Below are 17,111 nucleotides of genomic sequence, written 5' to 3'. Positions count from 1 at the left end.
TGTAACCTAAAAGTAGTTTAATCGGATTGTAGGAGGAAGCCAGAATACCAGGAGAGAACCCATGCATTCATGGGGAGAACATTACAAACTCCTCATATGAATGCCTCAGTTGTAACTTTCTGGCTGCTTTAAGGCAACAGTGCTCACCACCATAACGCTGTGCAGCTCAATACAAAACACAATTATTCCAAAATCATTTATAACTTAAAAACTTACAAAGTCAACATAAGTACAGATGGACCAAGTATATAGGTAAAGATGTGCAGACAAGTACCATAGTTAAAAACTATAAGATATAGGTAAACATAAAATTACAATAAATCTGGATATTTTATCCTCTATGAAATATTAATAGCCAAAATCAAACCATACTATTTTGATTGTGTGGTTAAAAGATACAAAGAATGTTCCTCACTTTGGGTGAACGTGTCTGTTGAATGAATGTAATGAAATGTAAGAGAACCTGAAGAAGTCTCCGAGGGACATGACTGAAAATCAATACTAAATGGCCATGATGACATTCTTTTTGATGATTATGGTGATCATGTCTGTGAAGGAGATGCAGACAGCCCCTCACTAAGCAGGTTCTCAATTCTAACACACATTCCAAAACTCTGTCAAATACCTTATTAAGTACACCTGTCTATTTAGTGGTTTTTAAATGTACTAATCCACTAATGAGGGATCCCCTTTAATTGGATAATGCCTTAATTGCATTTATTTTACTGGATGTGTTACAGCCAGTGACAGCAACAGTTTTCTCTTTTGTGCCTTTTTCTTTCCTTTCTTAATCAAGAATCTTGATAACAAAGCAATATTCTATGTTAACTCAAATATTGTATACATGAGGTAACTCATATAACAATGTGATAAGATCACATTAGACAAAGTATCTCAAGCAATTTTTGTTGAATATGTATTGAACAGCTGGAGTTTCAGTGCTGCAGATCCACATCCCAGCTTAATGTAAGTACGGTTGCAGAGTGGTTGTCTTCTCCTAAGTCCTTGAGAATTTTTCCAATCATCTTTCCTTAACCCAATGAAGTGGTCCGTCGAGGTCAAGGAAAGAGTGTAGGAAAGGGAGTCATTTTCTGACGGTTCAATCAGACCCCTGGTGTGCCTCAACAGTTTTGTTGGCAGAAACCAAATGACCTGAGGAGAGGGGGGACATTAAGGAAGGAGCGGGTTATCTTGGCTGCCAAAAATGACAGAATCACCACTCATGTTGAATGTTACATTTAGTTGGATGTGCACAACAGTTGTTTTATTTAGCAAAAAAACTGAATGAATAAATAAACAAATCACAGATATGACACAGAACAATTTGATTTAATAGATAAATATTCAGGAATTCCTAAAATAAGAAAATAAATATACATTTTAATGAGAGTGCTGAAACAACCAATGGGCATAAACGGGTGTTAATGTTTGTGACTGATCAGTATGAAATTGGCTGGAGGACACCTTAAACAAGAATAGTTTTTACAGTGGGCTAAAGAGAAGTATTCGCACTAATGGACTGTATGATTGGATGAAGGGATATCCAGTGATGAATCACAATTCTGCATTTGTTAATTAGTCGATGCTGGAACTTTTGTTTGGTGCAGGTCCAATGGAACATGTAATGATGACTGCCTGAAGAAAAAGAAACATTAGTTAACATACAGTTGCATTCCAGGTCAAGGAACAGGGGGGGTGGCAGTTAGTACTTTTACTGTAAATGCACAGGTATACTTAGATATTTTGGCCACTTTCCTCATTCCATCCAATTTAATTCAATTATTTTTGATTATGAAGATCTTTTGAGGATGATAAGGCATCTTGTTAAAGAGCATAGAGTGCTCAAACTTTTCTTCAGGAAAAATATAGCCTATGGCCAGCAACCTATCCAAATCTCAATCTGAATTACAATCTGTAAAGATAAATGAAAAAAAAGAGGCATGACAAGATTTCACACTGCATAGCTGATCAGTTACCTGCTATACCAGAAAGTTGGAACCTGTTTGATGAAGAATTTTGTTTTTAAGCCAGAGGAGCTAAAACAAAGTATCTGATCTGTAAAAATTACAGAAATTTTATGGGTCTTTTTCAGAGACTTATTTTACAAAGCCACAACATACAGCTGTTAAACCAATTAGTATTGTGTCATAGCTGTTATTTATTTATTTATTTTTGTACTTCTAACATGCCACATCATGAAAGTCCAGAAGACATTTATTGGCTCTGCTAATTAAGCAAGTAAGTACCTTTCAGGAGCCAGTAGTTTCTGGACACACAACCTGGGTCTGAGGAGATGGTCAGCAGCTCAAAAAAAGCACAGAGGATTGTACCGCACTCTTTGTAAACCCCAGACTTCCGCTGCAGCTCATTCAACTCCAGAAATACTCCATTCAGTTTGCTGTTGCATCAGATGGAGCATATCAGTCATGGACAGGAGGCTCAGTAATGGGAACTGGTTGACCACTTTGTGGCATGGCGTGGAAACCGTCACCTCATTTTGGATGTAAACAAGACGAAGGAGATGATTGTGGATGAAGGACCAGGAATAAATTAAATATGATTTCTATCTTAGAGGAGATGGAGGTGATGAAGGATCACAGACACATGTGTGTTCACCTGGACAACAGACTGCACTGGAAATGCAACACTGAGGATGTCTATTGGAGGAGGCAGAGCAGACTGTATTTCTTGAGTAAGCTTCATCATTCAAAATTTACAGCCATCTGTTGCATATTTTGTGGTGGAGAGTGTAATCTTCTTTGAAGCCATCTCTTGGGGAAAGAGCATCAAATCCCGTGACTTAAAGAAACTGAACAAACTGATAAAGAAGACTGACTCCGACCTGAGGACTGCTCTAAAGCCCATGGAGTTGATTGTGCAAATAATAATAATGTGCAAGAAAAATGCTAAAAATAATGAAAAACCCTGCTTACCTTCAACATAAAGTAGGGATAAAGCAACAGAAAACATAGAACAGTAATAACAATAACAATAATTACACGGTGATTTCTTATAAAGACGACAGACCAATGACTGCTGTTTCTTCTATACTTTATTAGTATAACTTCCCTTTAGGGATTAATAAAGTAACTTTCAAATTTCAAAACTGTGTGCCGTGATCAGTGAACAATTAAAAAGCCAGCCACTGAGATGGTATGGCATTAGTTTGCTGCTTGGATTTGTTGTACACTCCCAGGCTCCCCGAGCGCTGTGAATGGCTGCCCACCGCTCCAGGTTGGAATCTGTCTCTATGAGTGTGTGACTGTGCATGTGCATGCGTGTGTCAACAGGTGCCAACCTGGATGGGTTAAAAGTAGAGGACAAATTTCATGTGTATGCATGACAATAAAATCTGATCTTAATCTTAAGGGCTTTGTTATCGCTAACGATGTACACAGGTTATGGTACAACATATGGTGGCACCCAGAGACATCTTTTTCACACGTTCTTGCTTTTTGAAAGAAAACACTGCAAAAGCACTGTCAGCACATATTGGTAAACTCTTTAGCAAAACTATTCATGCGCTAGACTGGCCTACATCCTGTTCAACTGGCCCATTAAGTGCTAAAAAAAACCCCTGTTATCCTTGAACTGTTGAGCAGCTGAAAACCTATTCCAAGCTGGAATTCTGAAACATTTAGCCTTTGAAACTACAACAGCTGCTCTCTATAGTTCTTTGCAGTTTTTGTTGAAACTGAGAAGCGTATAAATGATCAAAATTATTTGAATATCATTATATCATCTCTTGAAGGATTTGGGGGGGGGGGGGGGGGGGGGGGGGGGGTTTAGAGGCCTTAAATTATAGTGAAGGTAAAACAAGAAAGTGGGCATAGGGAGAGACAACATGCAGCAAAGAGCTGCACTCTGATATCTGAAAGCAGACCTACTTAAACAAAGACTTCCAGTCTTTGTACATGGTGTGTCTACAGAACTCGGCGACCCAACATGCCTCTTATTTAGTGTTTATACAAATTCAGAACATTTTTGGATAAGGGATTGTGCAGAATAAACACAGATGATAAGGCAAACTTTTGCACATATAACTATTATATTATAACACACTAAGTTATTTACTGCTCTGGTAAGTTTATAAACTAAAAATGCAGAAGTGCAGAAATAGTGTTCACTTGCACTATTTAGACAAAAAAACAAGATGTATATAAACATAATAAAAGCAACACTTTGACAATTCAGTGCACTCCCTGAGAGGTGGACAATATAACAACCTACAATGTGAGGCAATCCAACCCAAAGAACAGGCAACATGAACTACAGCCCCAAATGACCAAAGCTGAAGCAACAGCTCTGAGCTTCAAGTACATTTCTGCTCCATCCGTTTACATTTGTCATGAACTGCATTTTCTTTTAGTGGGTATGAAAATAATCTAGAACAATGAACATCAAAAGCAAGCTTCTGTTGTATTATTGCTTCAAAACTGTAAATATCTTTTATAATTTCTGAGTTTTATGTTAGGAATAATGCACCAATAAATACTCACTTACTTCCCGCTTGTGATTGGTTGTTATCAAATTGATTTAAAGGACATCTTATGCCAGGAAGCAAATATGTTCTAACAAAATCTTTCTTAATCTTAGCAAAAGTCATTCCAAGTCCAGTGGTTAAACTGTCGATGTAAGAGCCATGTGGAAGTTTGTTTGACTCGGTCATGTGATTCAAGACCACACCCTCTTCTAATTAGTATTCAATTTGGAACATTTTCATTTCATTCCATCTTCACTGCAGCTGTCCTGGCTTCAGATGTTACAGCCTCTAAACCCAGTTTTCCAATTTATTTAACTTTAGTTTAAGTAAACCACTTTCTACAGAGTACTTCAAACTAACTCCCCGTTTCAGGTATTTTCATGCAGTATCCCTTTACCTCCAATGGTAAACCAGGTGCAAAACAAACCCTTCCACATGCAGTGTTGTTTGCTTCCATCAGTTTGTTGTTTTGCTCATTCATTCATTTATTGCTCTGTTCGTAAGAAAGGACTACAGCATAGTTACAAATATATTTAAAAGTTAGGGCTGAAAAATAAAATCGTTAAGATGGCAGTTGCATTCAATGACCAATTCCTAAATGTATAGAGGACGCCAGATAATCAAAAAGAGGGACATAAATTAATTTAAAACTTTAAAATGGACAAGTGGAGACAGAGTTCATGTAACATATGACAAAATCTCGCAGCCTTTAAACTTACTGTGATCAAACAAAAGACTTGCCAATTAAACAGCATCAAACATTCGAATAATGACATTAAAACATTAAATCAAACATCATCAGGTTCTGGATTTATCTTAATATCAGAATTACGTGACAGGAAGAACCATTAAGAATACTCTGCTTCATTTACACCAAAAAGGAAATTAAATACAATACAGTAGTAAAGTCATTATCTGTAGAACTAGTGCAACTCTTGATGTAATCTTCATTCTCACAGCGTTCCATCCTGCATTACATCCACATTTGACAGTTTTTCAACAAATATTTCACCAGCACCTGACTCCAAGTACTACAGGACAAGTCTTTCCCAATCAATCCCACATGGCATGTAATACACCAGAAAGGCTTTACAGATTTATACCAAGTATGAGTGCGTGGCACATTTGTGCCACCAGCTCTTCTGATATCACTGGCACGGAAGCATTAAGGCCTCAGCGTAAGTTGCAGTAACACATCCTACAGGCTTGTTGCACGTCGAACAAGCCAATAACCTGCGTCAGATGGTGCCGTATTTTTGTGTTTTACGTGTCATGTTATCATGCGTTTTTCATAGGTATGCCGCGGCAGCCTCCAATTGGTCTTTGAGGATTCAAGATAGATTATTATAACCTGTAAGTAAGAGTTAGATATCAGATCATTATTTGTTTTCATCATAGTGGGTCAAGGCTAAAGATCACAGTGTATAGGAGCCTTTGGAATATTTAAAAAAATGATGTGTGGTATCTGTGGTAGCCACACATACGAATAACAGTAAAGTCATGGAAAAGACTACATTTTGTAAGTAGCCTCAATAAATTGTGTATATGCTGGTAATCAATAGCCAATGAAAAAGAGTGGGAAGAAGTCTAACCCTATAGCAGAATATACTCAAAAACAAAAAGAAAAAAAAATCAAAACACCAATACCTCATCATCTATGTGGCCCTCTAAAATCGTTCTTTCAAAAATAATTAGAGAGATCAACAACATTTTGACAAAGAATAGAAATAACCCAATAACACAGCATACATGAAGAGCTGCTCCCCAATGACATAAATAAGATGACATTCACATGCAAATAAAAAACACCAAGCTGCATGTAGGACGAGTTTGTACTATAATATGTAGTATAAAGGGCCACTGTTTTACAGAAAGTCTTCATATTCTATAGAAAAACGTTGCAAAAACAGAGAAAGGCTCATCATGTTATATGAATGTCATTTTTTGACAGAACTTCTAATTTTTGGAGAAAGAAAATGTTAAAGCTCCAAGTTAAATATATAATAGTCTTTGTAGTGATATTTGAATTACTCTTTGTAATTGTAGTAAGCATACAATAGTTTCTGATCATGTTATTAATTAGTAGGATTTTCCACTTTCAACAATTAACCTATAGAATGACGCAATTAATGACTTTTACGCCTTTTTATATATTAGCAGGAAAAAGACTGCAGGAAAAAAAAACAACAATAACTACATATGTGCAGTCTGTGATCTACTCTAGTTCATCGAATAATGCACCATCCTCTGGTTTGTGTGTATGCATGCATTTACTTTCAAAGTTACATCTTTCTTCTTTAGATGTCCCCTCTTCTAAAAAGGAGAATGTTATTTAAAATTTCTGACATAGTTCACCCTGAACTACCCTCTTTTTTTCTTGCGAAATGACATTAATACAAATTATTAAAACAATAATACAACTTAATAATACAACAATCTTTTAGTGCATGAAAGGTTTTGTAAAAAAACAAAACAATTCAGTTTGATAATTCTCATGAAAAAGTCTGTCTCAAACTGGCCCTTTTTTCTTCATCTTGTATTAACAAAGCTGTCACAATAGGTCTTCCATTTTGTTATGTAGCTAATCATTTTAAAATGACAACTCTTATAATATGGCTTCTTGTAAGATTACTATTTTATCTCGTAGACCATGGCTTGTTAAAAGATAAATCTACAAATGAGTTGTGTAATTTCTGAGGGATTTACAAAGACAAATATAGCTTCTTATTATAATATGGTGACTTTTTAAATTTTTTTTTTATCTTCAGATGGCAACATGCTTTTCTAAATGTCATTTCTTAATCTCAAAATGTTTTTTAATGCAAGTTTTGCTTTTCATTGACAGCGACTCAGGTAATGCACATAAGAGGGGAGTGTTTGAAGCTTGCCAGCAGATGATTGACATTTTCAGTTGGCATTTTTAAATGATACAGTCTTATTTTATCAGAAGTTATTAAAGAGAATAATTGGGCTAGTTACGACTAAACATTTTATTTATTTATTACTGAACTGCCTGGTTTCCAGTGCTTAACTGGAAATGAAAGGCATATTACCCAGTTCCATTAATCATTATCTAGTTCTATAAACGCTTCATGTGCAATATTGTTTCTCCCTTGCTCTGTAATCCAACAGGATGCACAAAACCATGAGCTGACTGAAGGGTCACTTTTAAAGAAAAAATGCACCCCAAACTCAAAATATTTTGGTGCAGTGACAGGAGTTGTAAAAAGCAGAACAATAACCATCAAAATTCAAGGCACCCATAACCGCTCATTTCACCTATGAACCTTTACATCTCTACATCTAATTACATGTAAAAGCAATGTGCTCATGTCTCCTTAAAGGATTGGTTGATCGTTCTTACTAATGTGGCGAAACGCACTTCTCAGCTGGAGCCAGGAATGAGGAAGACTATCGTATTCAAATATTTTATCATTAGTAAGTAGCAATGCACTGAATTAAGTTCACAGTGTTAATGATGAGGGACGAATTTTTCCAATAATTCGGACATTCTGAAGCAACAGGACAAACAAACAGCCCAGTCTGGCTCATTCAGAATGTAAGAAACCTCTCTGAATAATAGACTGGTGTCATTTACAGGACGGATGGAGGAGACCTGCACAAACGGACGTTCTATCTCCCACTCTGCTCGACCTCTTGGCCTTCAGGCTGCCTCTCCTCTTCGGCCTCCTCAGCTTCCACCTGCGTGTGCACCTGCTCTGACGTGTCGGGGGGAGTTTCTTGTACGACATCACTTGCAGGGCACTGTGTTGTCTCCAGCTCAGAGGGAGAGGTGGGAGGGTGAATGCTGCAGCTGACTGCGGTGCTTTCCTCTCTGCTCGTCTCCTCAGTTTGTCCGACGGAGCTGGTTTCACTCATGGAGTCAGAGCTTGCCCCTGGCCGTCGAAATAGTCTCTGACCTGTGACACAAGATGATTTTCACGCGTGTCAGACAGAGCTCACAGAGCTCACAGGGGACACAAAAATCACTCAATTTTTTCCCCTCCCTCCAAAACATTGCCCACAAAATTGAAATCTTCTGCTTATTTAGATAGATAGGTTGCCGGCTCAGGAGGTAGCGGGATGAAGCCCCACTGTGTTTATATAGGAGATCTTCCCCTCATGGCAGCAATGACAATTGGTTTGTCCCGGTGATGGGGGAGTAAGCAGCCAATAATACTCACGTTGTATAAGTAAAGATCAGTATTAGCACGTTGTATCATTTATTTAGTCGTTTGTATTTGTTTACGTTATTATTAGTAGTATTATTTCTATGTATTTTTATTATTATTATTAAGTATTGTTATTATTATTATAGTACTCCTTTTTTATTATTTATTTATTTATTTTAATTATCCTTAGCGCTCTTAATTGTTGTTGTTTTTGTCTTTATTTAGCTATTTACTTATCTGTGAAATCCTACAACATGTAAAAGACCTAGGGGAGGGGAGGGTGGGTTGTACACAAGTTCTTAAGTTGTTTGGGAAAAGAAAAAAAGAAAATTACTTGTATTCCTGTATACACTTTATATTTTTGTCTTGCATTTGATAAATAAAAAATAAAAAATAAAAATTTAAATCTAATAATTTTTGATAAAGCAAGCATGGGTGTCCATCCATGTGTAACTGCTGCCGGCTCTTTGGAAATTTTGATTTTTCTCGTAGAAAGAACTGAGAAAATTGTTTAGAGCATTTGAGAGCAGACAGTCTCTCAAACTTGTTTTACACAAATGTCAAGGATTCATACATTTCCAAATCAAGACCTCCCCTGGGTAAATCAGATCACAACCTTGTTTTTCTCTGTTCAGCATATAAACCCCTTGTCCAGAGACTACCTGTCACAAAAAGGACTGTTAGAAAGTGGTCAGATGATGCTGAAGAAGCCTTACAGGGTTGTTTTGATGCAACCGATTGGATTTCTCTTTGTAAGCCACATGGAGAGGACATTAATGCCATGACTGAGTGTGTGACTGACTATATAAACTTCTGTGTGGACAACACCATCCCCACCAGAACAGTGAGATGCTTCCCTAATAACAAACCCTGGATCACCAGTGAGCTAAAGGAACTATTGAACAAGAAAAAAAGAGCCTTTAGGGAGCGAGACAGGGAGTTACTGAGGAGTATACAGAAGCAGCTCAAAGTCAAGATCAGAGAGAGCAAGGAGGTGTATAGAAAGAAGCTTGAGAGTAAACTGCAGAGGAACAATTTCAGAGATGTGTGGTCAGGAATGAAGAAGATCACAGGCCTCAAGCAGAGGGAGGATCGGATGGATGGAAGTCTGGACAGAGCAAATGAGCTGAACACATTCTTCAACAGGTTCAGTTCAGGAACAAGCTCACCATCCTCCCCTCCTGTTCCCAGCCAAAGAGACATCCCACCCTCCTCTGATCCACAGCTTTCCTGTAACATCTCCACCTCCACCTCAGTCATGGATTCTTCTGCTTCCACTAGTTTGTCTTCAACCCAATCAGGAGATGCTGCTGTCCCCTTTGCCTCCCCCTCCCACTTTTCTGTTTCTAGAAGTCAGGTGAAGAGGCAGTTGGAGAGACTGAACCGGAACAAGGCTGCAGGTCCAGATGGTGTCAGCCCCCGAGTCCTGAAGGCCTGTGCAGAGCAGCTCTGTGGGATTCTGCAACACCTTTTCAACCTTAGCTTGACCCAAGAGAAGGTACCACTGTTGTGGAAGACATCCTGTCTGGTTCCGGTACCAAAGAAAACTCATCCTTCAGTCATCAATGACTACAGACCTGTTGCCCTGACATCCCACATCATGAAGGTCCTGGAGAGACTCCTGTTGACCCACCTGTGTAAGCAAACCAGCACATATCAGGACCCCCTGCAGTTTGCTTATCACCATGGAGTTGGAGTTGAAGACGCTATCATACACCTGCTTCAACAAACCCACTGTCATCTGGACAAAGCAGGCAGCACTGTGAGGATCATGTTCTTTGATTTCTCCAGTGCATTTAACACAATTCAGCCTGATCTGCTTCGTCTGAAACTCCAGAAGACTCAGGTGGAGGCCTCAACAATCACCTGGATTAATGACTACCTGACAAACAGACCACAGTTTGTCAGACTGAAGAATTGTGTGTCTAACCAGGTGATCAGCAGCACAGGAGCACCACAGGGGACTGTACTCTCACCATTCCTTTTCACTCTGTACACTTCAGACTTCCAGTACAAGTCAGACTCCTGTCATCTACAGAAATATTCAGATGACTCTGCAGTGGTCGGGTGTATCAGAGATGGACAAGAAGCTGAGTACAGAGAGCTGGTGGACCGCTTTGTGGCATGGTGTGGGAACAATCATCTCATCTTGAATGTTAACAAAACAAAGGAGATGATTGTAGATTTCAGGAGAAACAGGGTCAGATCAAACCCTGTTTCCATCATGGGAGAAGAAGTGGAGGTGGTTGAGGAATATAAATACCTTGGTGTTCATGTGGACAACAGACTGGACTGGAGACACAACAGTGAAGCAATCTACAAGAAAGGACAGAGCAGACTGTACTTCTTGAGGAAGCTAAGGTCCTTCAAGGTTTGCAACAAGATGTTGCATATCTTCTACAAGTCTGTTGTTGAGAGCGTCATTTCCTCTTGCGTCATCTGTTGGGGCAGCAGCATCAGAAGCAGGGACCTAAAAAGACTCAACAACCTGATAAAGAAGGCTGGTTCTGTTCTGGGGACGACTGTGGAACCTCTGGAGACAATAATGCAAAGAAGGATTTTGCATAAAATCAAGAGAATTATGGACAACCCTGAACATCCTCTCAATGAGACTGTTATCGGAAAACAGAGTCTCTTCAGTCAAAGGCTTCTTCAGTTTGGATGCAAAACTGACCGCTACAGGAAATCTTTCCTGCCCACAGCCATCAGCATCTATAATAACTCCTTGATTTAATTGAGCTACATCAACATTTAACTTCCCTCTGGGATAAATAAAGTATTTTTGAATTGAATTTGAAACACAGAAGTGATGTTCTCCAATTATAAAGAGTACCCAACATCCTTCATCTTCATTTTTGATTTAGCAGTGCAATCTACATAATCTCTTGATCTGATCCACCTCAACAGAGCTGGGCTCTATAGGGATAAAGTCAGAGGAAAAAAAAATGCAAGAAGGTACTAGAACTTACTCCACTTTTTAAACTGCATTCTTTGTAAGGCTACTAAATGTTAAAAGAAAGGCAAATAGCTTTTTAAAATGCTTTTAAAGAACAAAGCCTTTAAACCATGAAGTAATTCAACAACATTCTGTATAAATAAAAACCTTCCAGTGGCTTAAAAAGTAAAGACCCTCTCTTTATTGTCAAGCTTTTAATGTAAATTATTCTGAAGATAAAACTCTGGCAATAGCTTACCGATTGTCTGGAAAAAAGGATATTACAAGAAAATTAGCACTTACTTTCTTCTTCTTCTTCTTCTTCTTCTCGAGAGAGAAAGTTGATTTACCACAACGCATTTTTATTGATCTTGGCCTGCTAATACACTTTGGTAAATACCAAATGTAGGCCAGCTTACCCAGCAGTCTCTTTGATGAGGAGGGGGGAGTGTCTTGCAGGGACGGTCTGCCTGCTTGGGCCTTGGTGGAGTACGTCACCTCTGAGGAATCCAGGGAACCTATGGACACAAATTGTTAACAACTACTCAGTAACATGTGATCATGTCTGTGGTCACACACATCGAACTTATTAAATTACCGTACATAAATGACAACAAAGTAACATGTTTCAAAAGAAGTTTGCCTATTAAAACAAGCCTGAGGCAATTTTCTACTTATTAATTACTTCCATCTCTACTTAATCTTTTAATCATGTATTGTGTCTCTAATAAATATAATCAGCGTACAATGTAACCTCCATTCCAACAATAAGCACAACACTGTGGAGAACCATTACAGGAAAGATTGGGGCCATCTATGAGATCCCTTATAACTAAAAAGGGCTTCATAGTAGAAATATAAACTTTAATGAAACAACAATGAATATGTCTAATAACTTTTACAGTAATTTGCCCCTGGACAGAAAGGCACAAAGGAGAGTCTTAAAAACAATGGGCCTCATTCAAGAACCGTTCTTACGCACATAATTTTTCTTAAATCGTGTGTACAAGTGATTTAAAAGAATCTGCGCATTAACCATTTTCCTCGTATTTTAAGTTTTTTTTTCAGGTATGAACAGAATTTACGAGTGATCCAGACCTGTTGTAGGAGTTTCGTAAAATAGTCCGCTGTTATTTGAATCAAGTTTGCTTGACTAATGGATTGTATATTTAATTACTTTGAAGCAATCGTAAATAAATGTATACATTATACCCCATAATGATGCTGACGTTATTCTGTTTGACTTAAATTATGCACTAATTGAAGGTTAATTTGACTCTGGATATAACAAGGTCAATGGGAAGCGTAACCAGCTGCGTCATGGCCGACTTGCTACTTTTGGATGTCTTAGCGTGTCAGGCTCTTGGAAGAGAGCGTGTCAGGCTCTTGGAAGAGAGCGTGTGTTCCGAGACCGTTTAGATATCCTTGGGGAGACAGACGAATGGTAAACAACGCAATTTAGATTGCCAAGGACTGTGCTGCTGCAAATATGCAGCTTGCTAGAGCCACAACTCCAGAGAGAAACACGCCGATCAAACCCAATTCCACCACACGTCCAGGTCCTCACCACCCTTGGATTTTTGGCCACTGGAACCTTTCAGAGGGAGACTGGAGACAGATCGGGTGTGTCCCAGTCCTCTGAGTCGTGCGCTCCCCTTGGAGCTCCCCCTCTCATCAGTTTATCACACATGGTACATCAAATTCCCATACACCGCTGTCCAACAAGTACAATTTGAGAGGGACTTTCTGAAGGCCAGGTGGGTGTGTCTCGATACAGCGGGGGACAAGCTGCTCTATAGCCCAGAGAAGGCATGCCAGATTATTCTGGCATGCTGCATTTTGCACAATATTGCCATGAACGAGGGTCTCCTACTACCTGAACCAGCCCATGCAGACAATAGCTGCTTTCGGACTGAAGGAACCTTTGGCAGTTCCTATAACCTTTTAATCCACGGGGCCATTTTCTCCCGCATTCACACATACAGGAACTCGGGACCATCTCCCTTAGTTCCTATAACCATTTAGCCCCTTCTCCGAGGCTGGGTCTTTTCATGGTTCTATAGAACGCATCTGACGGAGGTGTTTGGTGGTCGGTAGCTCCGCCCCTTGTCATGCTGTCACGGCTGAAATGTTTCCTCATACGACACGGACACAACCGGCGGGTGTTTAATAAGTTAAACTTACACTGGTCTCCTTTGTCTGCGGCGCTCTGCTCTCCTTTCTTCCTTCATGAAATGAAAAAGTATCGTCTCCTGACTCTCTCTGTGTGCTCTTCCAGCCTCCATTAGACGCCCGATGTGATCGTCCATGATTAATATCACAATCATGCAGACCATGAATACGGTGGCCTCCCCGCTCTCCATATTAGCTTCTTTGTAGTGTTTTTTTCTTCTCTCCTTACTTTTCACGGGTTTTGTTTTTGAATGTGGCGCTAAACGGATACACGTCACTGACGCAGACGGCTGCGCGCGGCGCATCAGTCCAGACTCATGTGCGAATGCAGACTGAAACAGTTCCGCTGGGGAAGGACAGTTATCAGAACGAAATTCGAGTAGGACAGTTCTGATAACTGCGTTCTTAGAACGGCTCTGTCCGAAAGCGGCTAATATGCCAGAAGACCCCCCTCATGGAGCCCCCCCATCAAAGAGCCATCATGAGGCAACGACTGATTGCACGGCTTTAGTTGCAGTCATCGAGCGCATTTTTAAGCCATTTTCATATCAAACCATTTCTTCTTTATTTTGGTGACATTATGAACTACAGATGACATGGTATTAACAGCACTCGTAATTTCTTCCCATTTCATCGCTTTAGCAGGTCCCGTAATTCCACTGGTAAAAATAACAGATTTTCCTTTTTCTGAAAGCAGAACTTCAATCTCAGAGCCCCTGAAGTTGTTCTTTTTGTGCCTTGATGCCATTCTTATGACTCAACAGTCAATACTTCCTGGCACAGGAGAGAGGAAGCGTAGCCTTATATGGTATTATTTTGGGCGTGGAGTATGCAAATTTACTATCCTCGTGCACTTAAATACACACTGGTGGCATCCATCATTTACGCAGGTTGTTTATACACTTTTTCCCAAGTTAAGAGCGCTTGTTGAATCTGACGTGGCGTGTTCGTACGAGACCTTCGTACGAAAAAAAAAGTGAGAGAAATTTAGAATAAGAAGACGAAAATGTTCTTGCATGAGGCCCAAATGTCACTGGAGGACCAAATGCATATTTTCAGAAAGACAAAGCAGTGGTAACTAAGCTTTGTGAAGTCTGAAAATCTGCCATATGAATAATGACACCTTAATCAATTTTGTTTCTGGACTGAAAAAACATACTTCCAAATAGAACATCCTCACTCAGATTTAAACACCATTTTTTGCCTCTGTTGATGTCTTAAGAAAAGTTACAATGAAAAACACTTACATTCTGATAACATTTTCCTTTCTGAAAACTTTTTTTTTTTTATATTATAATCTCATAATCATTTGAAAACATCAAACACCCGAGCGGGCATGTGGCAGTTAATTAAACTCAGATGTAGCAATTTCAAAAAGCTGAAAAAGTACAAATAAAATAAACATAGTACTTGTAACCAAAAAACAGCTTTGCAGAGTACAGAATACTTTACAGTTACCCTAAAGACAGTAGAATGTAGTACCTGCTGCCAGGTTGAATGTCCTTCCCTTTATGTCGCTTTGAACTGGAGAGAACCAATTTAATACGGAGCCAACCAAAGGAAGCTGCCTGAGCATCCCCTAAAACACAAAGGAAGTCACACATTTCAATGGATTCACAGTCAACCCTCAGTCAAGAGCAAAAAAAAAGAAGAAGAAAAAAAGAAAAACAGCTTTTATCAGCACTTGCTTTTACTACATTTGATGTGTATATAAATAGAAACACTCACACATACACACTCAAACACACTCACCTCCTCCATGAGTTTGTCCTCACTGGCCTTCTGCAGCTGCAGCTCTGCCTCCAGGATGCCTTTCCTCACCACCTCCGTCATGTTCTCCAACAGCTGCGGAGGCAAGAAGTTTCTAATGTAACGTATGAGGCAACAAACAAAGGTCATATCTGCGTGAAGTAGTGAGCAGACTGAACAGACAGAATTACCACCCAGAGCAACTACTATCATAGTCAGCCTTTTAAAAGAAAAAAATGTAAAAAATACGTCAGTACTAAAGACAAAAGTTCAAACATGTTTCTAGCAGACACTGAAAGTGGCAATAAAAGTGTAATCGAGGCAGATCAACAGCAAGAGAAAACAAATAGGTCAAATAGAGTAACATATTGGGCTTTTGAAATTAATCTGTTTCTGTGGGGTTTTTTATGACTATGTAATGAACCCAGGTATATAGGTGAATATAGCAGTTACCCTTCCATTCTCTTCTATGCTTCTCCCCATGGCAGCTATTGTATCGACCAGCTCAGATACGTCAACATCTTCAGACACCATGCCCACAAAGATGCAGTTCTCTTCTGCTACAAACTCAGGGCCTGAGGTGAGATACAGAGAAAGGTTTAGTAATTCTATGCAATTTAATTCAATTAAAATAAATTCAGTTCAATAATACTTTATTAATCACCGAAGGGAAATCATATTGCTGCAGCATAAATGATCAAAAAAGATATGTATGCTATTGTTTTAGAAAAATAACAAATTGAAATACAATAAAAAAATCAGCTCATTTCAGTAAGAAATACTACACGTCACATCGTGGCCCAGATGCAGGAAACACTAACCTGTGGAGAAAATTATGTCAGTGTCGAGGTCTTGTAGTTTCTTCAGCAGCTCGTTGTTAATTTTCTCCAGCCCTTGCTTCCTCCTACTCTCATCAACTCCTTCAGCCTGTAGCTCGTACCTGGACATCAAGACATCCAATCCATTACGGCAACATGTTCAAATGCTCCCGAGCACCAAAGCAGATCCAATCATAACAATGTCACACTGAAAAGTGACAACGTGCAGTACAGAAATAGGCAACACTGCTCGTTTCAACTGAGAATGTAGGAGCGATGACCGTTTTCTACAGATGCTATGGTAAATTAAAAAAAAGAATATTTGTCTGCACCAACAGAAACTCTGATCGGTATCCTTGAACTTAAGAAGCACCACCCAGCATGAACAGGTGTTTTCTAAACAGTTAACCCGCCGGATCTCACCGGAGATGGACTAACAGCACAAAGCCCTCTGACCTGTCGCTACAAGTAGCTTAAATTATGATTGGTTTCAAAATTTGAAAGAGGACAAAGTGCAAAGAAGGATAAAGAACTAAAAAAGTAGGGCTAAAAATCAGAGACAGCAACTGCATTGGGCAGTCATCATTATTCTAACACTAGGTTATTTCATCTACTTAATTGTGAATGAACACAACACAGCAACAACATGTAAAATGTGATGGTGTCAGAATACTTCTGAATTTAATGTATGGGTTTGCTTACCTCATTGACCTAACTACCACATGTAGAGGCTCTTGGAATGCCCCAAATAAGTTTTACATTCACTTCATATTATCCTAAGT

At 39.1% G+C, this 17,111-nt stretch overlaps 1 protein-coding gene across 3 annotated transcripts in view; it reads right to left on the bottom strand.

Annotated features, from left to right (window-relative positions):
* Positions 1-4,999: 4,999 nt before the first annotated feature.
* Positions 5,000-17,111, bottom strand: part of pdxdc1 (pyridoxal-dependent decarboxylase domain containing 1) — a 32,967-nt gene continuing 20,855 nt past the window's right edge. For all 3 annotated transcript variants that reach the window (XM_075453250.1, XM_075453252.1, XM_075453251.1), the window contains 6 exons: positions 16,333-16,451; positions 15,965-16,086; positions 15,515-15,607; positions 15,245-15,341; positions 12,010-12,108; positions 5,000-8,403 (listed from right to left, as the gene is read on the bottom strand). In XM_075453250.1, the coding sequence (XP_075309365.1) occupies positions 8,117-8,403; positions 12,010-12,108; positions 15,245-15,341; positions 15,515-15,607; positions 15,965-16,086; positions 16,333-16,451 (817 nt within the window). In that variant the 3' untranslated portion in view covers positions 5,000-8,116. The remainder of the gene's footprint in view (positions 8,404-12,009; positions 12,109-15,244; positions 15,342-15,514; positions 15,608-15,964; positions 16,087-16,332; positions 16,452-17,111) is intronic.

The sequence above is a fragment of the Odontesthes bonariensis genome, chromosome 21, assembly GCF_027942865.1.
Source record: "Odontesthes bonariensis isolate fOdoBon6 chromosome 21, fOdoBon6.hap1, whole genome shotgun sequence".
Taxonomy (NCBI): Eukaryota; Metazoa; Chordata; class Actinopteri; order Atheriniformes; family Atherinopsidae; genus Odontesthes; species Odontesthes bonariensis.
The sequence above is the reverse complement of the archived record's forward strand: the minus strand, read 5'-3'. Positions and strand labels throughout refer to the sequence as shown.